Source organism: Rattus rattus, chromosome 16 (genome assembly GCF_011064425.1).
Source record: "Rattus rattus isolate New Zealand chromosome 16, Rrattus_CSIRO_v1, whole genome shotgun sequence".
In the NCBI taxonomy this organism is placed as follows: domain Eukaryota; kingdom Metazoa; phylum Chordata; class Mammalia; order Rodentia; family Muridae; genus Rattus; species Rattus rattus.
Window position 1 is genome coordinate 22,875,621 of NC_046169.1, and position 27,500 is coordinate 22,903,120.

The window sequence follows — 27,500 nt, forward strand, 5'->3', positions numbered from 1 at the left end:
GTGTGTGTGTGTGTGTGTGTGTGTGCGTGCATGTGTGCAATCTTGAATACATGTGTTGTTCAGAGGACAAATTCAGATACTATTTCTCATGTGCTGTGTATTTTTCCTTTCCTTTCTTCCTTCCTTCCTCTTTCTTTCTCTTTCTTTCTTTTCTTTTGTTTTCTTGAAGCAGAGCTTGTTATTCTTTTGAAGCTTGCCAAATAGGTGATGCTTACTAGCTATAAACCCTTGGGATCTTCCTGACTCTACTTCCCCAGCCCTGGGATTACAAGTTTGTACTGAGCATCATTTAAAAAGAAAACTTAGTTCTGTGGGTTGAATTCAGGTGCTCATAACAGCATGGCAGGCACTTCAGCCACTAAGCCATCTTCCCAGGCCTTGGCTGCTGCTTGTCACGTGGGTGGGATGGCAAACGCTCTCTTGCTTTAAGGATAATCACTGGAGACATCACAGCCTCAGTTGTCAGCTACCATCACTTGTACTTACTGCGTTTCAGGTTTCCTTACCTGCTTATTTATTTGTGGCCATGTGTTTGTGCCACAAAGCGTGTGTGGCAATCAGAGCACAAGTGGATGGGGGGGTCGGTTCTCTCACACAGCTGTCAGGGATGGGGCAAATGCCTCTACCTGCTGAACCCTATCACTGGTACTCAAGAGGAGCGCTGAATAGATGAAGCAGAAAGCAGGAAATTTTTTTTGACAATGGAGTTGAAAGCTGCAGAGGTTTTCCTTTTCCCCAGAGCCCCTCATGGATGCTCAACTTAGAGCAGTGTATTGAGTTCAGTGCTTGGTATTCAAGAACTCGTTGTCTCTTCTCCTGTCTTTGGCTTTCTACTTTGCTTCCTTTTATCTCACCACAGGGTTGCCTGCAGATGCTTTCAGGGTTGCACAAGAACATTCCTCTTAAACCTCCTCCATTCTTCTTGAAGCTTCTTGTTCTCGCCTCTTCCCACCCCTCCCCCACCCCTCACTCCAGCCCTTGCCTTGATAGTCAATGAGTGCATTATTTAAGACTGTAGAGCTAGGAGCAGCTCAGAGAATAAAACATGTAAGATAGCTATCTTGTATGTTATTGCGTTGTGTGTGTGTGTTATGTATGCATGTGTAGACACGTGTTCACATTTGGAGCACACTTGTGTGTACGTGTACATGCATGTGTTTGTCTAGGGGAGGTACAGGTGCTGATATTATGTGTCTTCCTTTATCATTCTTCTCCTTAGGTACCAGACAGGGTCTCTGACTGATCCCAGATCTTCCCAAGTCCCAACAGTCTAGCTAGCTAGTTTGTCCCAGGGATCCCTTGTCTCAGCCTCTCAAGTGTTAAATTACAGGCAGCCACCATACTGCCTGACTTTTACTTGGGTTCTGAGAATCTGAGCTCCCATCCTCCACTGTAAGCACTTTATCTACTGAACTATCCCCAAAGCCCAATATGGAGAACACATGTCTGCATGTATCCTTACCCTGAGTCAGGGTCTCAGAGATGGATGTGTCTGCGCCTTGGCATTATTATCACAAGAGTTTTGTAACACCTTGACTCCTTCAGTTTGATGGTTATGATGGTTCGTCTTCATTGCCAACTTGGCCAGATTGCCAGTCACCTAGGAGACATGGCCTCCGGTTATATCCATGTGTCTCTGGTTGTTTCCAGAGAGGTTTCACTTAGGACTGAAGACTCTCCCTGAATATGGGCAGGGCAGTCCTACAGACCGGGGTCTCAGAATGAATCAAGAGGAAGTCAGCTGACCCACCGCCCCCCACTCTTCCCTTTTCTCTGCTTCTTTATCTACTTACATGTGAAGAGTCAGACTCACACTGCTACTGCCATACCCCACCCTACTCCCACCATGACAGAACAAACCCTTCTAAACTGCAGGTCAAAAGTCAACGCCCTCTTCTCATGAGGCATTTGGTCAAGAGCTCTGAGAAAAGTCACTAACACAGTGGTGTTACCTAAACTTCCAAAGGTTCCCTCTGTACCTCACGCTGGTGATCATGCTCTCTTGATTGGCCCAATGAGCCACTTCTGTATTGACTACATCAGTGGAAGGCAACCTAGAAGGGTCAGTATCTGCTTCCAGTCCAAAACGTGAACCCATACTGCTATACCAGCATCCTATGACTAGTGTAGACCTCCACCCCCTTCGCTGTTGGGAGTTCAGGGTTTTGTTTGTTTGTTTCTTTGTTTTGCTTTGTTTTTAACATTTTTTTCTTTTATTGGATATTTTTATTTACATTTCGAATGTTATTCCCTTTCCCAGTTGCCCCTCCAGAAACCTGCTATCTCCCCCTGCTACTATGAGGGTGCTCCCCCTTACCCACTCCCTCCCACCTCCCTGCCCTGACATTCCCCTAAACTGGGGCATCAAGCTTTGACAGGACCAAGGGCCTCTCCTCCCATTGATGCCAGACAAAGCCATCCACTACTACATATGCAGCTGGAGTCATAGGTCCATCCCTGTGTACTTTTGGAATTGGTGGTTTAGTCCCTGGGAGCGCCGGGGGATTTGGTTGGTTGATATTGTTGTTCTTATGGGGTTGCAAACTCTTCGGCTACTTCAGTCCCCATTCTCAATTCAATGGTTGGCTGCGAGCATCTGCCTCTGTATTTGTCAGGCTCTGGCGTATTTATCAGGATACAGCTCTGTTAGGCTCCTGTCAGCATGTGCTTCTTGGCATCCATAATATTGTCTGGGTTTGGTGGCTTTATAAGCAGTGGATCCCCAGGTAGGGCAGTCTCTGGATGGCCTTTCCTTCAGTCTCTGTTCCACACTTTGTCTCCATTTTTCTTCCTGTGAGTACTTTTGTTCTCTCTTCTAAGAAGGACTGAAACATCCACACTTTGGTCTTCCTTCTTCTTGAGCTTCAAGTAGCCTCTGAATTGTATCATGTGTATTCCAAGCTTTTGGGCTGATATCCACTTATCAATGAGTGCATACTATGCGTGTTCTTTTGTGACTGGGTTATCACACTCAGGATGATATTTTCTAATTCCATCCATTTGCCTAAGAATTTCATGAAGTCATTGTTTTTAATAGCTGAGTAGTATTCCATTGTGTAAATGTAACCACATTTTCTGTATCCATTCCTCTGTTGAAGGACATCTGGGTTCTTTCCAGCTTCTGGCTATTATAATAAGGCTGCTATATATGAATATAGTGGAGCATGTGTCCTCATTATATGTTGGAGCATCTTTTGGTCATGTGCCCAAGAGTGGTATAGTTGGGTCCTCAGGTAGTACTGTCTAGTTTTCTGTGGAACCTTCAGACTGATTTTCAGAGTGGTTGTACCAGCTTGCAATCCCACCAACAATGCAGGAGTGTTACTCTTTTTCCACATCTTGCCAGCATCTGCTGTCACCTGAGTTTTTTTTTTTTGTTTGTTTTTTTTTTTTTTTATTATCTTGTATATTTCTTATATACATTTCGAGTGTTATTCCCTTTCCCGGTTTTCGGGCAAACATCCCCCTCCCCCCTCCCCTTCCTTATGGGTGTTCCCCTCCCAACCCTCCCCCCCTTGCTTCCCTCTCCCCAACAGTCTAGTTCACTGGGGTTCAGTCTTAGCAGGACCCAGGGCTTCCCCTTCCACTGGTGCTCTTACTAGGATATTCATTGCTACCTATGAGGTCAGAGTCCAGGGTCAGTCCATGTATAGTCTTTGGGTAGTGGCTTAGTCCCCTGGAAGCTCTGTTTGGTTGGCATTGCTGTACATATGGGGTCTCGAGCTCCTTCAAGCTCTTCCAGTTCTTTCTCTGATTCCTTCAACAGGGTCCTGTTCTCAGTTCAGTGGTTTCCTGCTGGCATACGCCTCTGTATTTGCTGTATTCTGGCTGTGTCTCTCAGGAGCAATATGCATTCACATTTTGATCATCCGTCTTGAGTTTCATTTGTTCTAGGCATCTAGGTAATTCAACATTTGGGCTAATAGCCACTTATCAATGAGTACATACCATGTATGTCTTTCTGTGATTGGGTTAGCTCACTCAGGATGATATTTTCCAGTTCAACCATTTGATGAATTTCATAAAGTCATTGTTTTTGATAGCTGAGTAATATTCCATTGTGTAGATGTACCACATTTTCTGTATCCATTCCTCTATTGAAGGGCATCTGGGTTCTTTCCAGCTTCTGGCTATTATAAATAAGGCTGCGATGAACATAGTGGAGCACGTGTCTTTTTTTATATGTTGGGGCATCTTTTGGGTATATGCTTGGGAGAGGTATAGCTGGATCCTCAGGCAGTTCAATGTCCAATTTTCTGAGGAACCTCCAGACTGATTTCCAGAATGGTTGTAGCAGTCTGCAACCCCACCAACAATGGAGGAGTGTTCCCCTTTCTCCACATCCTCGCCAGCATTTGCTGTCACCTGAGTTTTTGATCTTAGCCATTCTCACTGGTGTGAGGTGAAATCTCAGGGTTGTTTTGATTTGCATTTCCCTTATGACTAACGATGTTGAACATTTCTTTAGGTGTTTCTCGGCCATTCGGTATTCCTCAGCTGTGAATTCTTTGTTTAGCTCTGAACCCCATTTTTTAATAGGGTTATTTGTCTCCCTGCGGTCTAACTTCTTGAGTTCTTTGTATATTTTGGATATAAGCCCTCTATCTGTTGTAGGATTGGTAAAGATCTTTTCCCAATCTGTTGGTTGTCGTTTTGTCCTAACCACAGTGTCCTTTGCCTTACAGAAGCTTTGCAGTTTTATGAGATCCCATTTGTCGATTCTTGATCGTAGAGCATAAGCCATTGGTGTTTTGTTCAGGAAATTTTTTCCAGTGCCCATGTGTTCCAAATGCTTCCCTAGTTTTTCTTCTATTAGTTTGAGTGTATCTGGTTTGATGTGGAGGTCCTTGATCCACTTGGACTTAAGCTTTGTACAGGGTGATAAGCATGGATCGATCTGCATTCTTCTACATGTTGACCTCCAGTTGAACCAGCACCATTTGCTGAAAATGCTATCTTTTTTCCATTGGATGGTTTTTGGCTCCTTTGTCAAAAATCAAGTGCCCATAGGTCACCTGAGTTTTTGATCTTAGACATTCTGACAGGTGTGAGGTGGAATCTCACGGTTGTTTTGATTTGCATTTCCATGATGACTAAGGATGTTGAACATTTCTTTAGTGCTTCTTGGCCATTCAGTATTCCTCAGTTGAGAATTCTTTGTTTAGCTCTGTACCCCATTTTTAATAGGGTTATTTGATTCTCTGGAGTCTAACTTCTTGAGGTCTTTGTATATATTGGATATTAGCCCTCAATTGGATGTAGAATTGGTAAAGATCTTTCCCCAATCTGCTGGTTGCCATTTTGTCCTATTGACAGTGTCCTTTGCCTTACAGAAGCTTTGCAATTTTATGAGGTCCCATTTGTCGATTCTTGATCTTAGAGCATAAGCCATTGGTGTTCTGTTCGGGAAAATTTCCCCTGTGCCTGTGTGTTCAAGGCCCTTCCCCACTTTCTCTTTTATTAGTTTGAGTGTATCTGGTTTTATGTGTAGGTCTTTGATCCACTTGGACTTGAGCTTTGTACAAGGAGATAAGAATGAATCAATTTGCATTCTTCTACATGCTGACCTCCAGTTGAACCAGCACCATTTGTTGAAAATGCTGCCCTCCCCCCTATTGGATGGTTTTAGCTCCTTTGTGAAAGATCAAATGACCATAGGTGTGCGGAATGATCTGGTGGCTAGATTTGTTTGTCAATTTGCACAAGTAGAGTCACCTGGGGAACATTTTGGTGAGGGACTGTACACATTGGCTGGCCTGTGGACGTATCTGTAACAGATTGTTTTTTGTTTTCTAAAATATCTTATATTTATTTAAACTTTATTATAAAGAACTTTCAAATAAAAACCACCACACAGTGAAATTGACCAGACTCCAAGTCAAAGAATTTCTATATAAAATTATCATTCTGAAGCTCTGGGACTTCAATTGGATTATGCTTCTACTACTGAATATATTTTTATATACTTAATTATCCACAAATAAAGAATGAAAAACCCACAAAAGATTTAAAACTAGAACAATTAGTTCTATATCTTCTTCTGTGACTCAAGTGTCTACTACCTGAATCCAGACCTTCCTTATCACCCAATATTTCTCCTTTCTCATTTCCCTTTATACATGTTACACTGTACGTTGGAAGACTATCTTGGTTGTTAATTGACTTGAGAAGGCCAAGCCCACAGTGGGTGGTACCATTCCCTAGGCAGGGGGTTTCTGAAGTGCGTAAGAATAGAGAAATCAAGTTTGACCTAGGCAGGCGATTGATCAAGTGTGCATTTCTTTCTGCTCCTGACTGGGGATGTGATGTGACTAGCTGTTAGAAGCTTCTGCTCTGACTCCTCCACCATGAGAGATTGTAACATGGATTGTGAGTTGAAATAAATCTTTCTTCCCCTCAGCTGCGTGATGCCAGGCATTTTATCACAGCAACAGAAATGTAAGTAGGACAAAGGGCATGTATTTTTCTGGGCACTTTCTACGCAGTCACATTTGTTCTCCATATATCCCCAGGTAAGGAGTAATGTAGCACACGCTGGTAACTTTTCTGTAAGCGAATGCACTTCAGAGCCTCTGAAAGGAATGTGATTTCAAGACAAGTTCATGTCAGGTAGCAGAAGGTTCCCGCGAACAGACAGATAGCAGATTTCATAATTTTACAAGATGTGAGCAAAGGTATCACTTACAAACGTGGTGAGCTCGGAAAGACTACTCTTCCTTAGTCCCTGTGCATTGCTACAACAAAACGCCGAAGACTGGATAATTAATCAAGAATGGAAATGGAGAATTTTGTGCTTATGGTCCTGAGACCTAGAAAGTCCCAGGTCAAGGTACCAGCGGACCAACTAGCTTCTTTGGACCTTTCATAACGGTACTGATATTATCCTATTCATGCTCCTCCTTGTTACATAGCCATCTCTAATCAGGAAGGTTAGCTTTTATTGCTATTGTTACAGTACCGGATCTTGAAACAGGGCTTTTGTACATGATATGCAAGATCCGGGGCACTGAGTGGTGACCCCAGGCTATCACTGGGACAATTAGGCAGATGTTCAACCACTGAACCACAACCTCAACCCTTACTTGGAATTCCAGACAAGAGCTCTACTGCTGAGCCATGACCCTAGCCTGTTACTATGGGATTCCTTCTAAATGCTCTACTGCTGACATTCATAGCCATTCCCTGGGCACTTCTAGGCACTGCTGTTTTTTACTGAGTCACACCAGTCCCTCCCTGGGTGATTCTAGGCAGCCATTCTATTTCTGAACTCTATCCTAAACTCTGCTTTAAATTTTATTTGGGGACTTTGTCTCATTCCATAGCCTAGTCTGACCTTGAACTTACACTAACCCCCCTCCCCCCCCCGCCCCGCCTCAGCCTCCTAAGTGCTGATATTACAGATGTATCCCAGCAGGAACAGCTACGGGTCTAGTTTCCATCTTATAAATACTGGGACGACACAAATGCTCTCTGTACTTCGATTTTCTCATCAATAAACTGATGATCATAACACCTTTTTACCTAAATGGAGTCTCCAAGGGGGACAAGACCAGTTGAGATAGTTAAAGTCACAGTCACTGGTGGCCTTCAATAAAGACCTAATAAGCATTAAAAAAGGGATCGCGCCTCATTAAAGTTTGCGAGACATCCTCATTAGATTATGAAAGGGGGTCTAATCTCACTGAATGGTGTGTTCTGGAGCTTTTCCTGATTAGCTGACATTTTTACTCAGCTTCGTTAGCAATTCGGGGATATAAATATTTCATTAGTGATACATCCAAGCCGAGTTCTCGGGATGTTTAAAACACAGTGATTATCAGGGTAGGGACTCTGTCTTGCTGAAGCCAGCCTCACCAGACTTATACTTTTGACTCTTTCTTGACCTGGGTACCCTTCAGAGCCACCCAAGGGGGCCTACCTATACAATTATGTATTTTGTAAATAAATTCTTTTATTCTGTAATTATATGTGTGCATGCATGTGTGATGCGTGTGTGTGTATATGCGTGTGTGTGTGTGTGTGTGTGTGTGTGTGTGCGTGTGTGTGTGTAAGTGTGCATGTGTGAATGTAGGTGCATATAGAAGCCAGAGGGGCATCAGATCCCCTAGAGCTGGAGTTACAGGTAGATGGAAGTTGCCTGCTAGGGGTTCTGAGAACTAAATTTGAGCCAGCTCTCGACATTCCCCATCTTTTGTGAAATTATGAAAAATAAGAGCTTTTGGTCTTTTGCATAAAGAAGATTGTCCCTAAGTATATAAACTTCAGGATACATATTTCTTTTGAAAAAAATACCCAATTTTTAAACATTCAGAGAGAGAGAGAAGAGAGAAGAGAGAAAGAGAGTGTGTGTGTGTGAACAAGAGTGCTCATGAAGTACAGAGAAGGTGTTTTATCTCCTAGAACCAAAGCTACAGGTAGCCGTGAGCTGACTCATGTGGAGTCTGAGAGCCAACCCTGGGTCCTCTATAAGAACAGTACTTGCTCTTAGCTGCCGAGCCCTCTCTCCAGTCTTGTTCCTGCCTGTTAACATGAGTTCTGGGGATCAAGGTCACTTCTTCATAGCTTTATAGTAAACATTTTAGCCACTGAGCCATCTCCCTCACCCCGACTCCCAATCTTGAAGAGAATCTTTATAGACATTTTTGTTATCAGTTTATCATGGAGGGGAAGGCATGGTGGCTGAAGAGGCCTTTAGCTGAGATAATTCATGCAGTGGCCAGGGGAGAATGTGTCAAATGACACAAACATGAGGTGGCTTCCTCAGATCCAGGTGGAGAGAGCAGAATGCCAGATCTCAGCAGGTTTGTTTTGTGTTTTGTTTTGTTTTGTGTTTTGTTTTCTGCAGCCCGTGCATTGTGCATAACTTTTCTTGGGTAGATCCAATACACATTTAACTATTTATTCCCTCCACAATGAGAACATATGACGGGCCAAGGCACCAACTCTACCAAAGTCCAACTGGTAAACCAATGAGGTGTTACTAACAGGAATTTGGGTGAGTGGTTACTTAGAGGGGCAGGATGACTCAAGGGCAGCTGTATCACTAAGGATCACTAATATCACACACCAAGAGGGATTACCATGTATGAAGGCTGAAGCCATGAAGCTCTATTGCATAACTGCTGGCAGTTCACTAGGTCTGAAAATCCCTTCAAGACAGCCCAGGGAATCAGTCTCCTCTCTTACTCCTTTTTCCTCCATCTTTAACCTTGATGGGGAAGGGTCTGGTGCATCTTGTCCATTTCAATATTCCCAGACATGGGAAGTTTCTTTACTTCCTGGAGGAAATGGCTACACAACAGTAGCAGAGTACCACAGTCATTAAAGATGGGGTTTCCTTCATTTTTAAAAAGCTCTGGAATCCTTTTTACAGACATACCCAAAGATGGGCCTCAGTAATCCTTAATCTAATCAGGGAGACTGTAAAGATTAGCTAGGCATTGGTCTTGGTTCAGCTGCATTTTATATATTTAGTGGGCTGGTTATTTTAGGCATAAAGATCTTTCCATGCGCACCTGGGAATCTTGGGATTTTAAGTCTATTTTTCGAAGCTGATTTGCACATACATAAAATATGAAACTATCTCAGGAAAAAAAAATGATGCTTGAGAAATGTAAAGTGTCCTGATGAATATCTGTAATAAAACCATATCTTCTGAACTGAATGTGATTGAACCCCAGTGAACTGACAGCCCTCACCGTGGATACCGCCCAAGGCTGGGACTGGCAAGATTCTGGGGTATTAACAAGATACAAGGACTGGGTGCTTGCCCCAGAGGGGTGGGACAGGCCATTCATCCAGCCTGAAGGAATTATGTTTTGAGGCCAAGTCTCACAGAGTTGAAATGACCCCAAACTCCTGATTCTTCTGCCTCTACCACCAGAGCTGTGAGGTTACAACTGTGGACCATAATGAACAATTTCCATTGGAAGGTCACCTTGGGAGAAGGAAGCTTATCTAAGTATCACATTAGATCCTTCTAGATGTGGGGATAGCCAGCTTTTGGTGACTCAGGAGAGTACAGAGAGTCGGCCAGGATCAAAGATTAACTGTGGAGAAATTGATTGGTAGTGTCCTATTTAGTTTTAATGGTCAACTTAACATGGCCTAGAGTCACCTGAGAAGGGAATCGTACTTAAGGGATTTCCAGGTCAGGTCATGGGTGGGCATGTTGTAGGGAGGAACTCTCTCTTGATTTTCATTGATATAGGAGATCCAGCCAACTGTGGGCGCCACCATTCCCTTGGTAGGTGGTCCTGGACTGTAAATGTTGAGGTTTGGTCTCTTGCTATGTATTGTAATGCTGAATTCTGTATCCAGAGGTCTAGGCCTACAGTGATTTCTCACATTTACCAGCCTTTGTTGTGTGAACCTTGCTCCTTAATTTAAAACTGTCTGTTGTTGCTATGTATTATAACCAGAAATACTGACCTTGGTTGTCCCAGGGATGACGAGATTCTTGTGTATACCAAGTGATGCTTTGTAACCTTGCCCCCCATCCCCAAGTTATCCCTGATTGGTGAACAAAGATGCTTATAGCCTATAGCTGGGCAGAGTAGAGATAGAGTTTCAGTTCCTAGGCTTGGAGTCTGAGGCAGGAGATCACAGGGGAAGAGGAGGGGAAGAGGAGAAGATGCCATGGGGTTAGTGGATCATGAAAACATAGCCAAGAAGGCTGGCCTATTGGAATAATGCCAGATGGAATATGGCAAATTATAACCCTAGGTTATTGACAGCGAAGTAGATTAGAGGGTAGATATCTGCCAGCTCTAGTGCTTTGAAGGCCTATCATAAATATAAAGGTTTTGTGTCTTTTATCTGGGAACCAAATGATCTAAGGCTGGATAGAAACCCCTGATTGATATTAAATATTTACCAACAGTATAAGTAAGCTAAATAAGCATGAGCTTGTCAGAGAGTCAGCCAGGAGCAGCGCTGATAATTCCTACTATACTTCCTTGTCCATGAGTGAGTTCCCTGGTCAGAGGTGGTACTACATGGAATTGCAAGCCTTCAGGTTTCTGCTTGAGTTCCTGCACTGACTTGCCTAAATGATGCTCTATGAACTGGAAGTGTACGTCAAATGAACTCTTCTCTCCTAAGTTGCTTTTGGTCGGAGTGATTTATCATAGGAGCAGAATGGAAGTAGTGGAACACACACACACACACACACACTCACATAGATTGCACACACACACACACACACACACACACACACACACACACACACACACACACACACACACACACACACACACACACACACACACACACACACACACACACACACACACACACAAGTTTTAAGGTAATAAAAACAATTATCTTTTTAAAATAAACCAAAGTGCTGGCAAGATGGCTGAACAAGTAAGGCCACTAGCTACCCCAGCATAATGACGTGAGTTCAATCCCGAGAACTTGTGGAGAGATCAACTCCACAGAGCTGTCCTCTGACCTCCACAGGTGTGTCATGCCACGCACATCTCTCTCCTTCCACAATAATGATAAATAAAATGTTTTAAATGTATTTTTTTTTAATGAACAAGACTTGAAGACGCAAGGGTCTGTGGATTGTGTGAGTTTATGACCTATCCAGAATAAGCAAATTCACAGACAGAAAATGTTGTCAGTGATCATCAGGGGCTGGGGCAGCAGGTGAATGAAAGCAAGTTTTCAGAGCAGAGGTTGTTAGCCTCCCTGATGCTTCAACCCCTTAATATAGTTCCTCATGCTATAGTAACCTCCAGCCATGAAACGATTCTCATTGCTACTTTATAACTGTACTTTTGCTACTGTTATGGATCATAACGTAAATATCTGCTATTGTCAATGGTCTTAGGTGTCCCCCGTGAAACTGTCATTCGACAACCCCCACCTCCCCAGTGAGTCACGACCCACAGGTTGAGAAACACTTTAGAGGTTTCAGGCTTTGTGACCAGGATGATGAGACACCCCTAGGACACCATGAGCGGACTTAGCGCTACTGACCTCAACATTTTCAGATGTTGCAAATGGTAACTTTTCTGTTCTGTGTGCTTCCGGGACTTTCTGTGTTTGGCGTAAGGCTCCTCTGGGTTGCTGGCAAACCACGCTGAGTCTGGCTGTATTATACACCAGCTTCAAGACAAGCCAGGGAACTTGCATTTTCCTAGGCTCCTGGGTGGCTCGGACTCTGAGGATGCCTGGCTTGGAGACAGGCACCGTTGTTCTGTTTTCTAATTGGAACGCGCCATATGTGCTGTTCACTCCTCCCCAGCTGCCACAACCCACACGTTCCCAGGGAGCAGCAGGTCCCTTAACTCAGCAGCTGTGGGCAGAGAGTGGCGTCAGTAATCAGAGTAGCACTGGGGGTAGGAGGACGACTGGTGACGGCAGCAATAATAGAGACCTGGTTTGAGCAATGGGGTTGTCACCCACCCCTTACCTGCTGCGTTTCTGCGTTTTGGTTACCTGCAGTCAATTATAGTGGATGATGGTGACGACGCTGGTGACGGTGATGATGATAAACTAAATGGAAAAAAGTTCCAGAAACAGTTTGTAGGTTTTAAAGATTTTTTTTAAATTATTATTATATGCCTGTGCACATACACGTCTCTTCTCAGCCTGTACTTCAGGCCTGCCAGTGACTGCAATGCAAGTGAACATTCTAGAGTCTAGAGCTCAGATCAGTTCTTCGTGGGTCCATACCTTGAGAGAGCAGAGTCTGATTATTCTTAGCCTGGAGCCCTAACGACCTGTGATGGTAGAAGGGGGTGTGGTTGTCCACTGTGTGGATCCATGAACTCCACATGGCCCAAGACTGAGTGGCCATCTCCCAACCTCTGAGTGTGTGGCCCGGAACTTCTTGCCTTGATTTTGGAAGTAGTGAGGCAAGTCTCCTGGGTTAGTCCTTGCTCCTGACCAATGGTGTAGTTTATAACACTGCAGAGCCTGGATAGAATTCTGTGCCAACCTCCTTCTCCGTCAGTCTGTGCTATCCGAACCCGTCTCATTTCCAGTTCACGCTCCCAGTTTGCGCTCCCAAGCCCGGATGACAGCTGTTGCTTTTATCGTGAAGGAGAGGATGATCCTCCCTTGCTAGTCCCTCCTGATCACGGGTGGCATTTCCCCCTCCCCAACTCCCCCCCTAGATACTGTTTATCAAAACCTTCAGCCACACAAGGATTCCCAGATGGCGCCTGGCCAATTTAGTATTGAATTTCCTCGAGTCCTGGAAGGTAAACATTTATCTCTGCAGAAATGGGTTTTTGTTTTCTTCTTTAGTTTGTCTTGAGGAGAAAAAGAAAGAAGAAGAAAAACACCTTACATAAAGTGTTATTCTTGACTTTATTTTTTTATCCCCAGCACTGGGGATTGAACCAAGGCCTGGATATGCCCTGCCACTGAGCAACGTCCTCAGCTCTTTCTTATTCGTGTGCGTGTGTATTATACGCACACGTATGCACACACGTGTTCCTGTGGAGGCCTGAGTGGAGGCCGGAGGTTGACGCTGAGTATCTTCCTCAATCATCTTCCACCCGAACCCTTAGAAACAGGGTCTGTCACTAAACCTGGAGCTAGGCTGGCAGTCACGAAGCCCCAGAGATCTGCCAGTCTCCACCCTCCCTCACCCACCGTTGGGATTACAGGTTCACGTCACCGCGCCTGGCTTTTAAGAGGGGCTGGGCATCCGATCTCGAGTCGTCGAGCTTTGTACAGCGAGTGATTTACCACAAGCCATCTCCGTGGCCCTGTTTCTTTCTCAGATGCTTCTTTTCAAATGAATAGTGTTTAATCCATTGCCCCTGGCAGGACTTCCTAATGGCCACCGTATTAACTGTGTTCTGGTACGCTTATCAGTCTCTGCTCAGGTGAAAGAGTTCACCAGCCCGATGGTGATATATATATATATATATATATATATATATATATATATATATATGTATATATATATGTATATATATATATATTTTTTTTTCTGTGAAAATGTGTGCTGCAGTAGTGAATGTGCATCCCCTCCCCCTCTGCCTAACTTTTATACCGTCTCCCTTATTACCTCCGCTCCAAGTCGTTCCTCTCTATGCCTAGCTGAGGCACTTCCTCCTGTGCCTACTGTTTGTCACCTCTGACATGGCTTCCTCGGGCTATCCGCACGGCTCTGAAATTCTCATTCAAATTTCTTAAAACCGTGCGGAAGAAAAGAAGAGAAATGAGATTAATTGTGAGGGGCCATGATATGACTCACAGGTAAAGGAGCTTTCCAGAAAGCTCGGCAACATGACCTTACTCCTCGGGGCCCATACGGTGGAAGGAGGGAACCCTTCCCTACAAATTGCCCTCTGACTTCTACTCACACATCGGATATGTAGAACACACACGGAATAGTGTCTTAGGGTTTTACTGCTGTGAACAGACACCGTGACCAAGGCAACTCTTACAAGGACAACATTTAACTGGAGCTGGCTTACAGGTTCAGAGGTTCAGTTCGGTATCATCAAGGCAGGAGCATGGCAGCATCCAGGCAGGAGGAGCTGAGAGTTCTACATCTTCATCTGAAGGCTACTAGGGGAAGACTGGCTCCCAGGAGGTTAGGAGGAGGGTCTCATTGCCCACCACCCCCACAGTAACACACTTCCTCCAAAAAGGCCACACCTACCCTAACAAGGCCACACCTCCTAATAGTGCCACTCCCTGGGCCAAGCATATTCTAACCCCTACAGGGGGAGAAGGGCTAGCATTTGAACAGGTGAGTTTGGTGTTCAGCATGGGAGGACAAGGAACAAACCACTTCTCCCACCATCCCAGCCCTTGACTGACAGGAGTTTCCAAATCCCTTCATCTTTTCTCACTTCTTCATCAATACACTGTCCTGTCTTCCTCCAGGCACCACGCGACTGTATCTTGAAGGAACCAAACCCATGATGCAGAAAGGCCAGCCCCTACATATATAGAAACTATATGACTTTTCAGTGGGCAAAAGCTGTCAGGTACCCTTAAGATGAGAAGAAGCCACGCTGTATCTGCTAAAGGACCTGTTAGAGCTCTCTACAGCAAAGCCACATAAAAGAACTGTGTCCAGCAGTGCATGCCTCTAACTCCAGCACCGAGCTGAAGGGGGAGAGACAGGAGGATCCCTGGAGATCGTCCTTGGCTGGCTTGCCTGGCTGAATCAGCAAGATCCAGGTTCAATGAGAGATTCTGACTCAAAAACAAAACAAAACAAAACAAAACCTAAAAAAACTGGTGGTGGCACATACCTTGGAGCTCTCCACAGGGAGGCAGAGGCTGGCTTCATGCCAAGAAGGGTGTTGAGTTCTCCATGGCTTTTCTACCACTTGCTTTTTCATGCTCTATTATTACTTTTCCTTATAGATATGACAAAAATCCCTGATGAAAGCCACTCAGGGAACAAAGGGTTTATTGTGGCTCACAGTTTGAGGGTGCAGTCCATCACGTCAGGAAAAGCATGATGGCAGGAGGGCAAGGCAATGGGTCATTGCGTCTGCAGTCAGGAGCAAGAGAGATGGATCCTGGGACTCAGTTCGCCTTCTCTTTTTTATTTGGTCCATACACGCTGCCATTGACATTCAGTGTGGGCCTTCCCACCACATTCAACCTAATCCAGAGGTGTGCCTCCTAGATGATTGTAGATCCTGTTAAATTGACAGTCAGTGTTGACCATTCACATGCGTTATAACACAGCTGTATGTATGATTAGTGTATGGAGATGTGTTCTAACTTCCTAACTTCCAGGGAGTTAAAATTCTTCACATGCCAACTTTTTCTCTTTTCTTGTAATCAAAGAACTTTCCGGTGTTTTATAATGTTTATTTTCAATAACTTTAAGCTACGCATATTTGTATATCTTTGTGTGACGGTGTGTGCATGTACACAGATGTCCACAGAGGCCAATAGAGAACATCAGGTCACCTAGAACTGGAGTTACAGGTGGTTTTGAGCCATCTCTGTGGGTCTTGGGAACTGAACTCTATGAGGTGTTAGTACTCCTAGCTACTGGACATCTACTCAACCCCATCACAGCATTTGGGGTACAGATCTGAGTTGACTAATTCCTGTGTTTCTTGCCATTTGTCATTTATAGAGGAGCTGAAGGCCCCCCTGGAGGAATATGTCCACAAACGCTATCCTGGGCTGGTGAAGGTGGTACGCAATCAAAAGAGAGAGGGCCTGATCCGAGCACGCATCGAGGGCTGGAAGGCGGCCACTGGCCAGGTCACTGGCTTTTTCGACGCTCACGTGGAATTCACTGCTGGCTGGTAGGTAATGAGCTTAAAACTTAGCGCTCTGTTGGAATGTATCTGGGAGGTGGCCATTTTTCCTGTTCCCTGCCCCTGGGACCACTGGAAAAACGGAGAAGGGATATTTGGTGAGAAGGCCACTGAGATAAAGTTGGAAAGCAAGAAAGTAAATCAATGGCTGGCTTGCTAGACACTGTTACTGTTATCATCGATATATCAGTCACTTTTCCCCCTTTCTGCGTCAGAAAGTAACTGGCAAAAGCAACTTGAGCCCATGGGTTGAGGGTACACAGTCCATCATGGCGAGAAAGGCATGGCACAGGAGCTTGAAACAGCTAGTTACATTGTATCCACAGTCAGGAAGCAGAGAGAGACAGATGCTGGTGCTCAGCTAAATGTCTCCTTTTAATTCAGTCCAGGACTCCAACCCATAGGGTTGTGCCATTTCAAGTAACCAGTCGAGAAGCTATCTCACAGACATGCCCTCGCAGACATCTGGTTTGATTCTAGATGATAACAAGGCAACAGTTAAGATTAACTATAATGGTTATTGTGGTGGTTAGCAAATTTCAAGGCCAGGCTGGGACCCATGAGTCCTCATCTCAAAAATAAGTCATTTCTCTAAAATATTAACAACAAGTAGGGCTAAAAGTAGCTAGGCAAGCCAGGGGAAGCAAGCCAGTAGGCAGATAGCCCAAGATAATTTGGCTCTGGACCTTCAACATTTCAACTCTCCACAATCGTGCACCATGGACCGTGTATGGAGACTGATGGAACCGTTCAGGAACTGGTTCTCTCCTTCCAGCATCTGGGGCTCAGGGATTGAACTCAAGTAGTTAGGCCCAGTCGCAGATGCCTTTACCCACTGAGCCATCCAACCGGCTTAATCATGGAAGTCCTAAACAACTAACTGATCAGACTCTCCAACACTGGTGAGAACTTCAGCTCACATCTCAGATAGCTGTCCAAGCTTCTTCTCATCTGTGACACGTTGCTTGTACCCACATCCTTTCAAGAAAGCAATTCACATGTTGAAGCCCCACCCACCCACCTGCACTGGGGGTTCCCCCAGTAGAGATTTGTCAGGTGAGCAGAGAAAATGCAGTAGGTCATATGACCACAGGACACCCCAGACTGAAGTTGGGGAGCAGGAAAGAGAAAAGGTCATGGAGGGAGGGAGCCAAGCTCCTGGGCTGTAGGAACATTCTGTGAAGGTGGGGGTGAGGGGAGATGGCTTGGTTGGTAAATGCCTGCTGTGTCAGCGTAAGGATGTGCATCCAGATTCCAACCTCCAATGTTATAATAAAGCCAGGGCAAGCCCTGCGTGCGCCTGAAAACCCAGTGCTGTGATTGGTGGAGACAGGAGACTCACTGAGCCTCATTGGTGAGAGCCTGTCTCCAGGTTCACTGAGAGACTCAGTCTTGAGTTAGTAAGACAGGAAAGTATAGAGCAGGACACCTGACATCCTCCTCTAGTTTCCACGTTCGTGCACAGGCAGGCACATCTGTGCACATGCACACACACACGCGTGCGCATACACACACACACACACACACACGTGTGTACATACACCACACAGAGAGAAAGAATAGAGCGTAGTGAGCTGCATGTATGGAAATAACATTATGCAATCCATTACTTTGAAGACTAACTTAAAATGTCAACTTTATTTTTCCCATTAAGAGGGCAAAATGTGGACCGGGGGAAACGTTTGGTTGGTTAGATTTTTGTGATGCAAACATGAGTACCTGAGTGCTGATGCCCAGCCCCCACATGAAATGCTCACACAAGCCGTGAGCCCCTGTAATCCCAGCACAGGGGAGGTGGAGGCAGAAGGATCTTGTGGCTGTCTGGCCACGAATCTAGTAGAATCCATGAGTTCTGAGTTGAGGAAGAAAACTGTTTGAAAAGCTTGAGGTGGAGGGCACAGAAAGAGGACCTAGTAGTGAAGAAACGCTTGCTGCTGTCCCACAGGATTCCAGTCCAGCTCCCAGCACAGAGGTTAGGAGGCTCACAACTAACTGTCCGTAAGGCCAGCACCAAGGGAACACAGACATACGTGCATATGCATAAATGAGCATAACTCTTAAGAACATAATAAAGGGGTTGGGGACTTAGCTCAGTGGTAGAGCACTTGCCTAGCAAGCACAAGGCCCTGGGTTCGGTCCCCAGCTCCGAAAAAAAAAAAAAAAAACTCTCATTCTCTCTCTCTCTCTCTCTCTCTCTCTCTCTCTCTCTCTCACACACACACACACACACACACACACACACACACACACACACACGTCAGAAAAAGCAAGCCTCCTCCTTACCGGGAAAACTAGGAATGGCTTCTCAGAAAAGGTGATATCAGAGCTAAGCCATTTTGGTAGCTCTGCTCTCTGCTGACTGCCAAGGGCATTCCCCCAAAGAGAATCTCTTCAGTGAAGACACGGAGGGAGAGAGCTGAGGAGACTAATTTCCCTCTGGCTTCCACCTCCGCCATGTGTGTAAAAAGTATCGGAGGCAGTCAACGGCCCAGGGTGTATTTTATTGCTCATTTTAAATAGAAAGATGAGCTGAGCCAACAGGTAATTCAATAGCTGCAAATGAAAAGAGACTGGCGCAGCCTGTAAGTTCTCATTATTCTTCCAAAGAGCACAAAGAAATGGGATTTTCCACTTGACTCTTTTCCAAAGTCTATGCTCTGGCCCAAGCTAGAAGATTAATGTCTCGGCTTACGTGAGCCATCTTTAGCTTCTGGAATTCAGAAAGTGATTCCTTCCTGTGATCCGGCCTCACACACTCACTGTGGCTCGACCATCTGCTTCGGGCTAAGCCAGCCAGCTCACACCTTGAAGCTGGAGCCAGTTCACGCTGGCTGCAGCCTTGAGGGAAGAAGGGCAGCTGGGAGCTGAGATTTGCCCGACTTCGGGTTTAATTGGTTCCAAGTCTTCTGCCGGCAGCAGACCAATCAGATCTTTTAAAGCAATTAGATAATCAATTAAAACAACAAAAATAGTCACACCCACACAAAGAAACTAATGAAACTGCTTATTAAATCCAACATAGAAATGACCTATTTGGGGATAGGAAATTTAGTCCCAGCAGAAAGGAAAAGGAGAGAGAGAGAGAGAGAGAGAGCGAGAGAGAGCACAGCAACAGTGCTGTGTGGGGAAAAACACATAGAACTGCCAACCATACAAAGATGGGAACATCGTGCATGATTAAAAGGCCTGGACGATGGCTCAGTACCCACTACCCTTCTACATGACCTGAGTTTAGATCCCAGAATCCATACCAAGTGACTCACAACGACCTGGAGCCCCAGCTCCTGGGAATTTGACACCTTCTTCTGCCCTTCAAGGACACAGCACTCACATACACATCCATGCACGGACACCTACATAAATAAAAATTAATCCTTAGAAAGAGAGATGGGGAAGGAGCTTAAAGGTTTGGCACTTGCTAGGGATAAGCCTCCAGGATAATTTCTCTCGCCGCGCCTCTCCTGACCACGCAGACATCATTGTTATGAACGACGGCATGAGAGACATACGGCACATTCGAAAACCCATACAGAGTATCCTGTGATATAGATCCATCGGCAGAGTACTTTCCTAACACGCACACAGTCCTAGGTTCTATCCCTAATAGCATATAAACCAGACATTTAGGGAAGAGGCTGATGTGTGCCTCTAATCCCAGCACCCAGCCGATAGAGGCAGGAAGATTGGCAGTCCTAAGACAGCCTGGGCTACACAGGAGTTCAGGGACAGCCTGAGCAACTTAACTTTGTGTATTTTGATTAGTAGAGAGGCACTGGGTTTTGATCATCAGCCTCAAATAAAATGGCTATGGTCGCGGGTGCTTATCATCCCAGCACCAGGGAAGTGGACGCAGGAGAATGGGGAGTTCGGGCTCCTTCTTTCTTACACAGGAACTTTGAGATCAGGCTGGGATACACAAGAGCCCACGCATCACAAAACGAAACCATAAAAACCTATTACGGTAGTTGCACGCTCAAACTTGGGTAAGTCACGTGCCTATGGGTGCCTCAGTTTCCTTCCGAGTTCCAGCCCTTGAATTCTCTTCATTTGGGGTAGTTTTAGGAGTCTACTGACTGACGCAGGCACCAGGGGAGAGATTTGATTGTGACTTCTCTGCTTCGCAGGGCTGAGCCCGTTCTGTCCCGCATCCAGGAAAACCGGAAGCGGGTCATCCTCCCCTCCATCGACAACATTAAGCAGGACAACTTCGAAGTACAGCGCTATGAGAACTCCGCCCACGGGTACAGCTGGGAGCTGTGGTGCATGTACATCAGCCCCCCGAAAGACTGGTGGGACGCCGGGGATCCCTCTCTCCCCATCAGGTCTGTGACACGTATGCTCTGGTGGGGCTGGTAAAATCCGCTGGGTCCTGAGACTCCAGACCCACGGGTAAACATGAGCCACGGAGAAAGACTGGGAGAGCCTGGCAAAGGCTGGTGCAGTGTGTACAAGCCGCTCCCTGGGGGATGGTGGTGTCTTAGGGTCATAATTCCTTGCCGAGGGAGACGATTGCATTTTATTGCAGCAGCTACAGTTCTTAGGCACCGCTTTCAGATGACTGCCATGAAAGTTTAAAATTGGTAATAACATAATTTTTCATCTTTCCTCGGGTGTTACATAGCTTCACATTCTATGATCCTACCTACCCTTGGTTAACCTGTCTGAAAACAGTAAATTATCTCAATTTCTCCACTCAGCTCCACATCTGTGATATAATGATGTCTGACTTTTTTCCTACAATGTCATAGTCACAGGTTCCAGAGGTCAGGGTATGGAACAGGGCAGGGGGCAGCATCCTTCTACCTAGGGTCACACTGAATTTTTGTTTCAATTTTACTTATTATTATTATTGGGGGAGGTATACCTGTGCCATGACACACAGGTAGAGGCCTAAGGACAACTTTGTGGACTCAGTAGTCTCCTTTCACCTTTATGTGGGATCTTAGGATCAATGTCAGAGTGTCATGCTTGACAATGCCTGTATCTGCTGAACCATCTTTTCAATTCCAAACTGACTCTGTGCATGCGTTCCTGTGTGTATGTGTGTGCATGCATGCATGTGTCTGTACATGAATGTGTGTGTACATGCACATGTGTGTGTACATTCATCCATGTGTGTGCATATGTGTGCGTGTGTCTGTGCATGTGCATGTGTGTATGCACATGTGTGTGTACTTTCATGCATGTGTGTGTGCATATGTGTGTGTGCACATGTGTGTGTACATGTGTGTGCATGTGTCTGTGTACGTGCATGTGTATATGCACATGTGTATGTGTACTTTCATGCATGTGTGTGTGCACATGTGTGTGCATGTGTGTGTGTGTGTGTGTGTGTGTGTCACATATCAGAGGGTGTTACATCATCCCTTAGGTACATTTATTTGAGACAGTGGTTCTCACTGAATGAACTTTGCTACATATACCGGGCTAGCTGGCCAGTGAGCTTCCAGGAGTGTGCCTGTGTGTGTGTGTGTCCCATCTCATCGTTACTAGGATAACAGATTCATGCTGTGGTGCTGGGCTCTTCTGTGGGCTCTTGGGACCAAACCAGGGTCATCACTTTTGTGAGACAAGCACCTTACCCACTGAGTCATCTCCCCAGCCCCTAACTCTTAAAATAGTATTAATTCTGTCTCTGGTCATTAGAAGTGGGAAGGGTAGCTTGTCTCAGTCTGGCTTTCATGCAAAGTTTTCATATCAATAGGAAAGCAGAAAGGAAACACAGGAGTTCTATATAGGAGTGTATAGAACAGAACCTTCTATAGGTGGGTATGGGTTCCATCTTGGTTTGTAAGCTTGTGATAAAATGCGTTAGCTTTTTTTAAATCCCTATTACTAGTGTCTGAGAAAAGCAACTTAAGGAAAACAAGATGTAGACAGTCTCACTGTAGAGAGAGAGAATAAATATGTCTGTTCTAGATTCCAGCTACCTTTCCCCTTTTCTACTTTTTTTTTTCTTTTTCTTTTTTTTGGAGCTGGGGACCGAACCCAGGGCCTTACGGTTGCTAGGCAAGCGCTCTACCACTGAGCTAAATCCCCAACCCCCTTTTCTACTTTTTATTTCAACCAGGTGCCCAGCTTTGTAAGACGGTGCTGCAGCTGTTCAGGGTGGCTCTTTCCCCTTTACCAGTTCAATCTGGAATGCCTTTGCAGACACAGCCAGAGACGTGTGCTTTAATAGTGTCCTAGCTGTCTTTCAGTCCAATCAAGTTGACAACCAACATTAACCACCTATTCTAGTTAGCTTTAACTGTTAGCTTGACACAGCCTAGAGTCATCTGAGAAGAGAGTCTCAGTCGAGGGGATTGCCCAGACCAGATTGGCCTATGGACATATCTATGGGAGTTTGTCTTGCCTGTTACTTTATGGAGAGGACTCAGTCCACTGTGGGCAGAACCATTCCCTGAGCAAGTGGTCCTAGAGTCTGTAAGTAATGTAACTAAGGGTGGACCAGTGAGAAAGCTAGTGAACAGCATTCTCTAAGCTTTCTACTTCAGATTCCTGTTTTAGTTCGCACCCCGACTTCCCTCAGTGATGGACTGTGACTTCGAAAAGTGTGATCCAAATAAGCCCTTTCTTTTCCTAAGTTGCTTTTGTTTGGAATGCTTTAGCACAGACAGAAAGAAAAACAAACAAACAAACAAACAAAAACCCAGGAGCACCATCACACCAGAGAAGAGTTTTGAGAAGTCTCCTGACTTTCTTTCTTGAACTAAAAGCTGAGAAGTTGCTTGGGAGTGGATCAGCTAATGATTAGATTCAAAAACCAAAGAAGGTGGACTTGGAGTACTACCTCAAAGGAAACAGTGCTGTAACTCAGCTATTCCTACAGGGCTCCAGAATGATTCCTCAGCTGTCTTTAAGTCATAGTATTGGCTCATCGATGAGGTGTTATCTGAGAGCCAAGGTTCAAGCCCCATAGATACTCCAACTTTAATAGGGAGCATGTAGAGACCCAGCAGCCTTCAGAACGTATAGACATTAAGTTTCCCATTCTTTGTCCAATAATCCTTACTCACTAATGCCCTTCTGACACAGAGAAAGGCTAGTCCCCAGCTGTGACTGAAAGAACAGGAGGTTGGACAATGGGGTGGCGGGTGAATTGGTCACAGAGAGGAACTTTGATAGCCTTTGTGTGAATGATCATGAAACAAGAGCTCTGCTGTTGGTCTTTCACTAGGGTATGTCTGTCAAGTGGCCTCCCTCTTGGCCACACACCAGCCCCTCGATGTAAGATTCTAAGCAAGTGCTTCTCCTGAACCATACCCACAGCTCCTCAATGGGGGACTCTTGGAAGAGCTCTACTGTGGATTCATACTCACCCCCCAGCTCTTTGCCGGAAGATTCCAGGCAGGCTCCCTTACACTGAACCAAGCCTCTTGCCCTTCAGTGGACACTTCCTCTACCTCTGAGCCATACCTTCAGCCCCTCAGTGAAGGACTCTAAGCAAAACCACCACTATGAACTACATGCATACACCCTTAGCCTAGGTGGAATGGCCCTGAGACATTTGGCCATTCTGAGTAGGAAGGCTCTGGGTGAAACTATAGCTTGTATCTCACAAGTTACTGTCACATTACCAGATGATTAATATGCGTTTTAAAGACTCAAGAACACAGAGTTGCGATCCTGAGCCATTAATATTACACGATTCTCTGATGTACAGAATGGAAGCATGCACCAGCAGTTTCCTCAGTGTGCATCTTTACTTATCAGACACTTAATTTGTTAATGGTTGATGGGGAGATTTAATTGTTGGAAAGGAGTTTTATGGGCCTTCTGATGTCATTAAGCTGATATAATGTGCTTTCTTAATCATGAGGACATGGTAATTTCTCCTCCATCCAATGATGCCAAGATGCTAGTGGTTATGACTGTAGTCCATTAAAGGGACAGAGAGTGTGTTGTATTCCAAATAGCATAGACTAGAATAGAAGCTTTGGAGACTAGAATTCCTGGGAGAAGATGTCATATAAAAAGTTTTACCCAGGGAGCTGGAGAAATGATCCAGAGATTAAGAGTGTTTGCCGCTCTGGAAGAGGACCCCAAGCACAGCTTCCAGAATCCACATGTGACAGCATACAACCATGCCTAACTCCAGCTTCAGGAAATCTAGCGCCCTCTTCTGGCCTCCATGGACACTGCACTCATGTGCATAAATCACATACATAATGTGCACGTAAATAAAAACAACAAAGTTTTGCTTTCAGGAACAGTTCATTTCTTTCTTTTTTTTTTTTTTTTTTTTTTTGGTTCTTTTTTTTGGAGCTGGGGACCGAACCCAGGACCTTGCGCTTCCTAGGCAAGCGCTCTACCACTGAGCTAAATCCCCAACCCCAGTTCATTTCTTTCTTCTGTTCTAGTGTTGAGTACTGATGCTAGGGTTTCATGACCACTAAGCAGGGGCTCCACCACTGAGCTGCATCACAGACCTTTTCTATTTTTACTTAAACTCACTCTTTAGACCAGACAGGTCTTGCACTTGTGATCCCCCTGCCTCAGCCTCCAGAACAGCTAAGACAACAGACTTGTACCATGATGCCTAACCTATATAGGTTTTCCCCTTTGACCTAAAGAGCTGCTTGCCAGGATTTCCTGTTGGTTCTCTGTCCTTGATTGTTTATTGCTGAGCTTCAGGTGAGAGTGAGGTGATCTCCTCAAAGAGGACAAAGGCCCCATCTAAGGGTTAGAGTGAGGGCTGGTTAGAAAACACATCCTGCCCAAGAAGACACCTGCTCCCAGCCCCCTGTGATACCATACAGGGAACCAAAATGGTTGGGTCCCCAGCCTTTTAAAACTTCTTCTCTTGGTGTCTATGTACGCGTTATCTGTGTGAGTTTTATCCCACCATGTGTACAGATGCCCATGGAGTTCAGAAAGGAATATCTGATTCCCTAGAGCCGGAGTTACAGTTATATAATGAGATTTTCTCTGATCCATCAGTAGTAAAAATAGTGATATGGAGGCTTCCATGATAGTTTAAACGCTTATGCCTTCTGCTTGGGTAGTCTCCCAGCTAGCTCATCTTACTTGATGATCTAGCCTGGGGCCTGCCACATGGCTAGCTCTATACGTTTCTCTGCTCAGTTCTGGTCCATGTCTGTTTCTTCTCTGTCTACTCTCAAATCTTCTGCTTCCGCTTTCCTCTCCTGTATCACTCTGTCTCCGGAAGTTCTGCCCTCCTCCTCCCTGCCCTAGCAATTGGCTAATTCGCTCTTTATTACAACCCGTCAGCAGCAAGACCTCACTTGACGGCCTTTAGGCTGGTGAGAAAGGACAAATATTTACAAAATAGAAAACCCGGTGGGGGCTGGAGAGATGGCTCAGCTGTTAAAGGCTAGGCTCACAACCCAAAATATAAGAAAACCCGGTAATGGGGCACACACATGACAATAGCAGAATCCTACCAGCATTTAGCTCCCATACCGAGACATACCAACGTGAAGAAAGGTTATCCCAACATGGTTGTGAGCTACCCCACCCAGATCAGATGTTAGGGATGAAACAAAGGTCCTCTGAAAGAGCAGCAAGCTCTCTTACCCACAGAACCAAGTCTTCAGCCATATATATATATATATATATATATATCCCTTTTGAAGAACAATCTAATGGAAGCCAGGTCTTGAACGTGCCGTGAAGCTGATGATTAAATTCTTATCTTCTTATCTTCCACTTTCAGAGTGCTGGGATCATGTGGTACTCGGGATAGAACCTTTGTGTACACCAGGTACATGTTATGCCAGTCAAGCTGTATCTCCAGTTCTAGGCGCCTAGACGTTCTAAGAGAACTCATTAGTAGATCTTTTGTGAAATCTGACTTCAAATGTCAAGGTCTCCGCCATGCTTCCAAGCGGCCTTGCAGAGCTGAGGGGAAGACGGCTCCTCGGAGAAAGCACTTGCTGAGTATGTGGGTTTCCTTACGCGGAACCTCCATAAAGCTGGATGCAGTAGCACACATTGATCTCAGCACTTTAAAGAGAGATGCATGCGTTTATTGATCATTTTTTATGCTCACGTGAACATGCCTTAATAAGTTTGTGTGCGCTCTGTATAGGCAGTAGCCTCCGGTGGCCAGAAAAGGGCATCCAAGTCCCCTGGTGCTGGAGTAACTCATGGTTATGCCTGATGTGGGTGCTGAGAACTGAACCTGAGTTGTCAGCAAGAACAGTTAAGCACTCACAACCTCTTTTTTTTTTTTTTTTTTTTTTTTTTTTTTCCCCCCCGGAGCTGGGGACCGAACCCGGGGCCTTGCGCTTCCTTGGCAAGCGCCCTACCCCTGAGCTAAATCCCCAACCCACTCACAACCTCTTAGCCATTTCTCCAGACCCAGTCCCAGCTCTTATACAGTAGGATGGAAGGCAGGGATGGGGAATACTCTGGATGCTTGTTATGGTGATTTGGATGAAAATGGTCCCTGTAGGCTCACAGGGAGTGGCATTGCTTGAAAGGATTAGCATCTCTGGCCTCAGCGGTATAGGTGTGGCCTTGTTGGAGGAGTGTGTTGCTGGGGGTGGGCTTTGAGGTTTCAGAAGCTCAAGTCAGACCCAGCGGCTCATTCTTTCTCCCTGCTGCCTGCCAATAAGGATGTGGAGCTTTCAGCAGCCATGTTTCCCACCATGATCATGGACTGAACCTCTGAACCTGTAAGCCAGCCCCAATTAAATGCTTTTCTTTATATGAGTTGATGTGATCATGGTGTCTCTTCACGGCACTAAAACTCTACTATGGCAATTGTGGGTGATCTACTCTGGCGTATACAGCGGCAAACAACAAGAGACCCAATCTCAAACAAGACAGAGAAGAAGGGTTGATGCCTTAGGTTGTCTTCTGACCTGTTCAACACATACACACACACACACACACACACACACACACACACACACACACACACACATTTACACAGATTTAAAATCACAAGTGGCATTTAACTATTCGAGAGCGGCACTACTGTGTTAAACATTTGGTCCTTGTAAGAGTTGTTATGGTCACGGTGTCTTTCCATAGCAGGGTAATTCCTGACTAAGCTACCATGTAAGAAAATAGCTGGTTTTGCTGGTTTAGGCTTGTAAGGAGGAGTAAATAGGTAGATTCCTAGGAGTCCACGGCCAGCAAGCCTAGGCAAATGTATTAGCTTCATGTTCAGTGAGAGAGCCTATCTCAAAATACAAGGTAGATGGTCTCCGAAAGGACACCTGAGGTTGATCTCTGGCTTCCACAAGAATGAGCACACAC

The 27,500-nt window shown here is 45.3% G+C and overlaps 1 protein-coding gene across 1 annotated transcript in view; it reads left to right on the plus strand.

Moving 5' to 3' along the window:
- The window catches only part of Galnt17 (polypeptide N-acetylgalactosaminyltransferase 17), a 447,965-nt gene that overhangs the window by 226,183 nt on the left and 194,282 nt on the right, over positions 1 to 27,500 (plus strand). Inside the window, 2 exon segments of the mRNA XM_032886477.1 lie at positions 16,082 to 16,256; positions 20,393 to 20,590. Of these exon segments, the coding sequence (XP_032742368.1) occupies positions 16,082 to 16,256; positions 20,393 to 20,590 (373 nt within the window).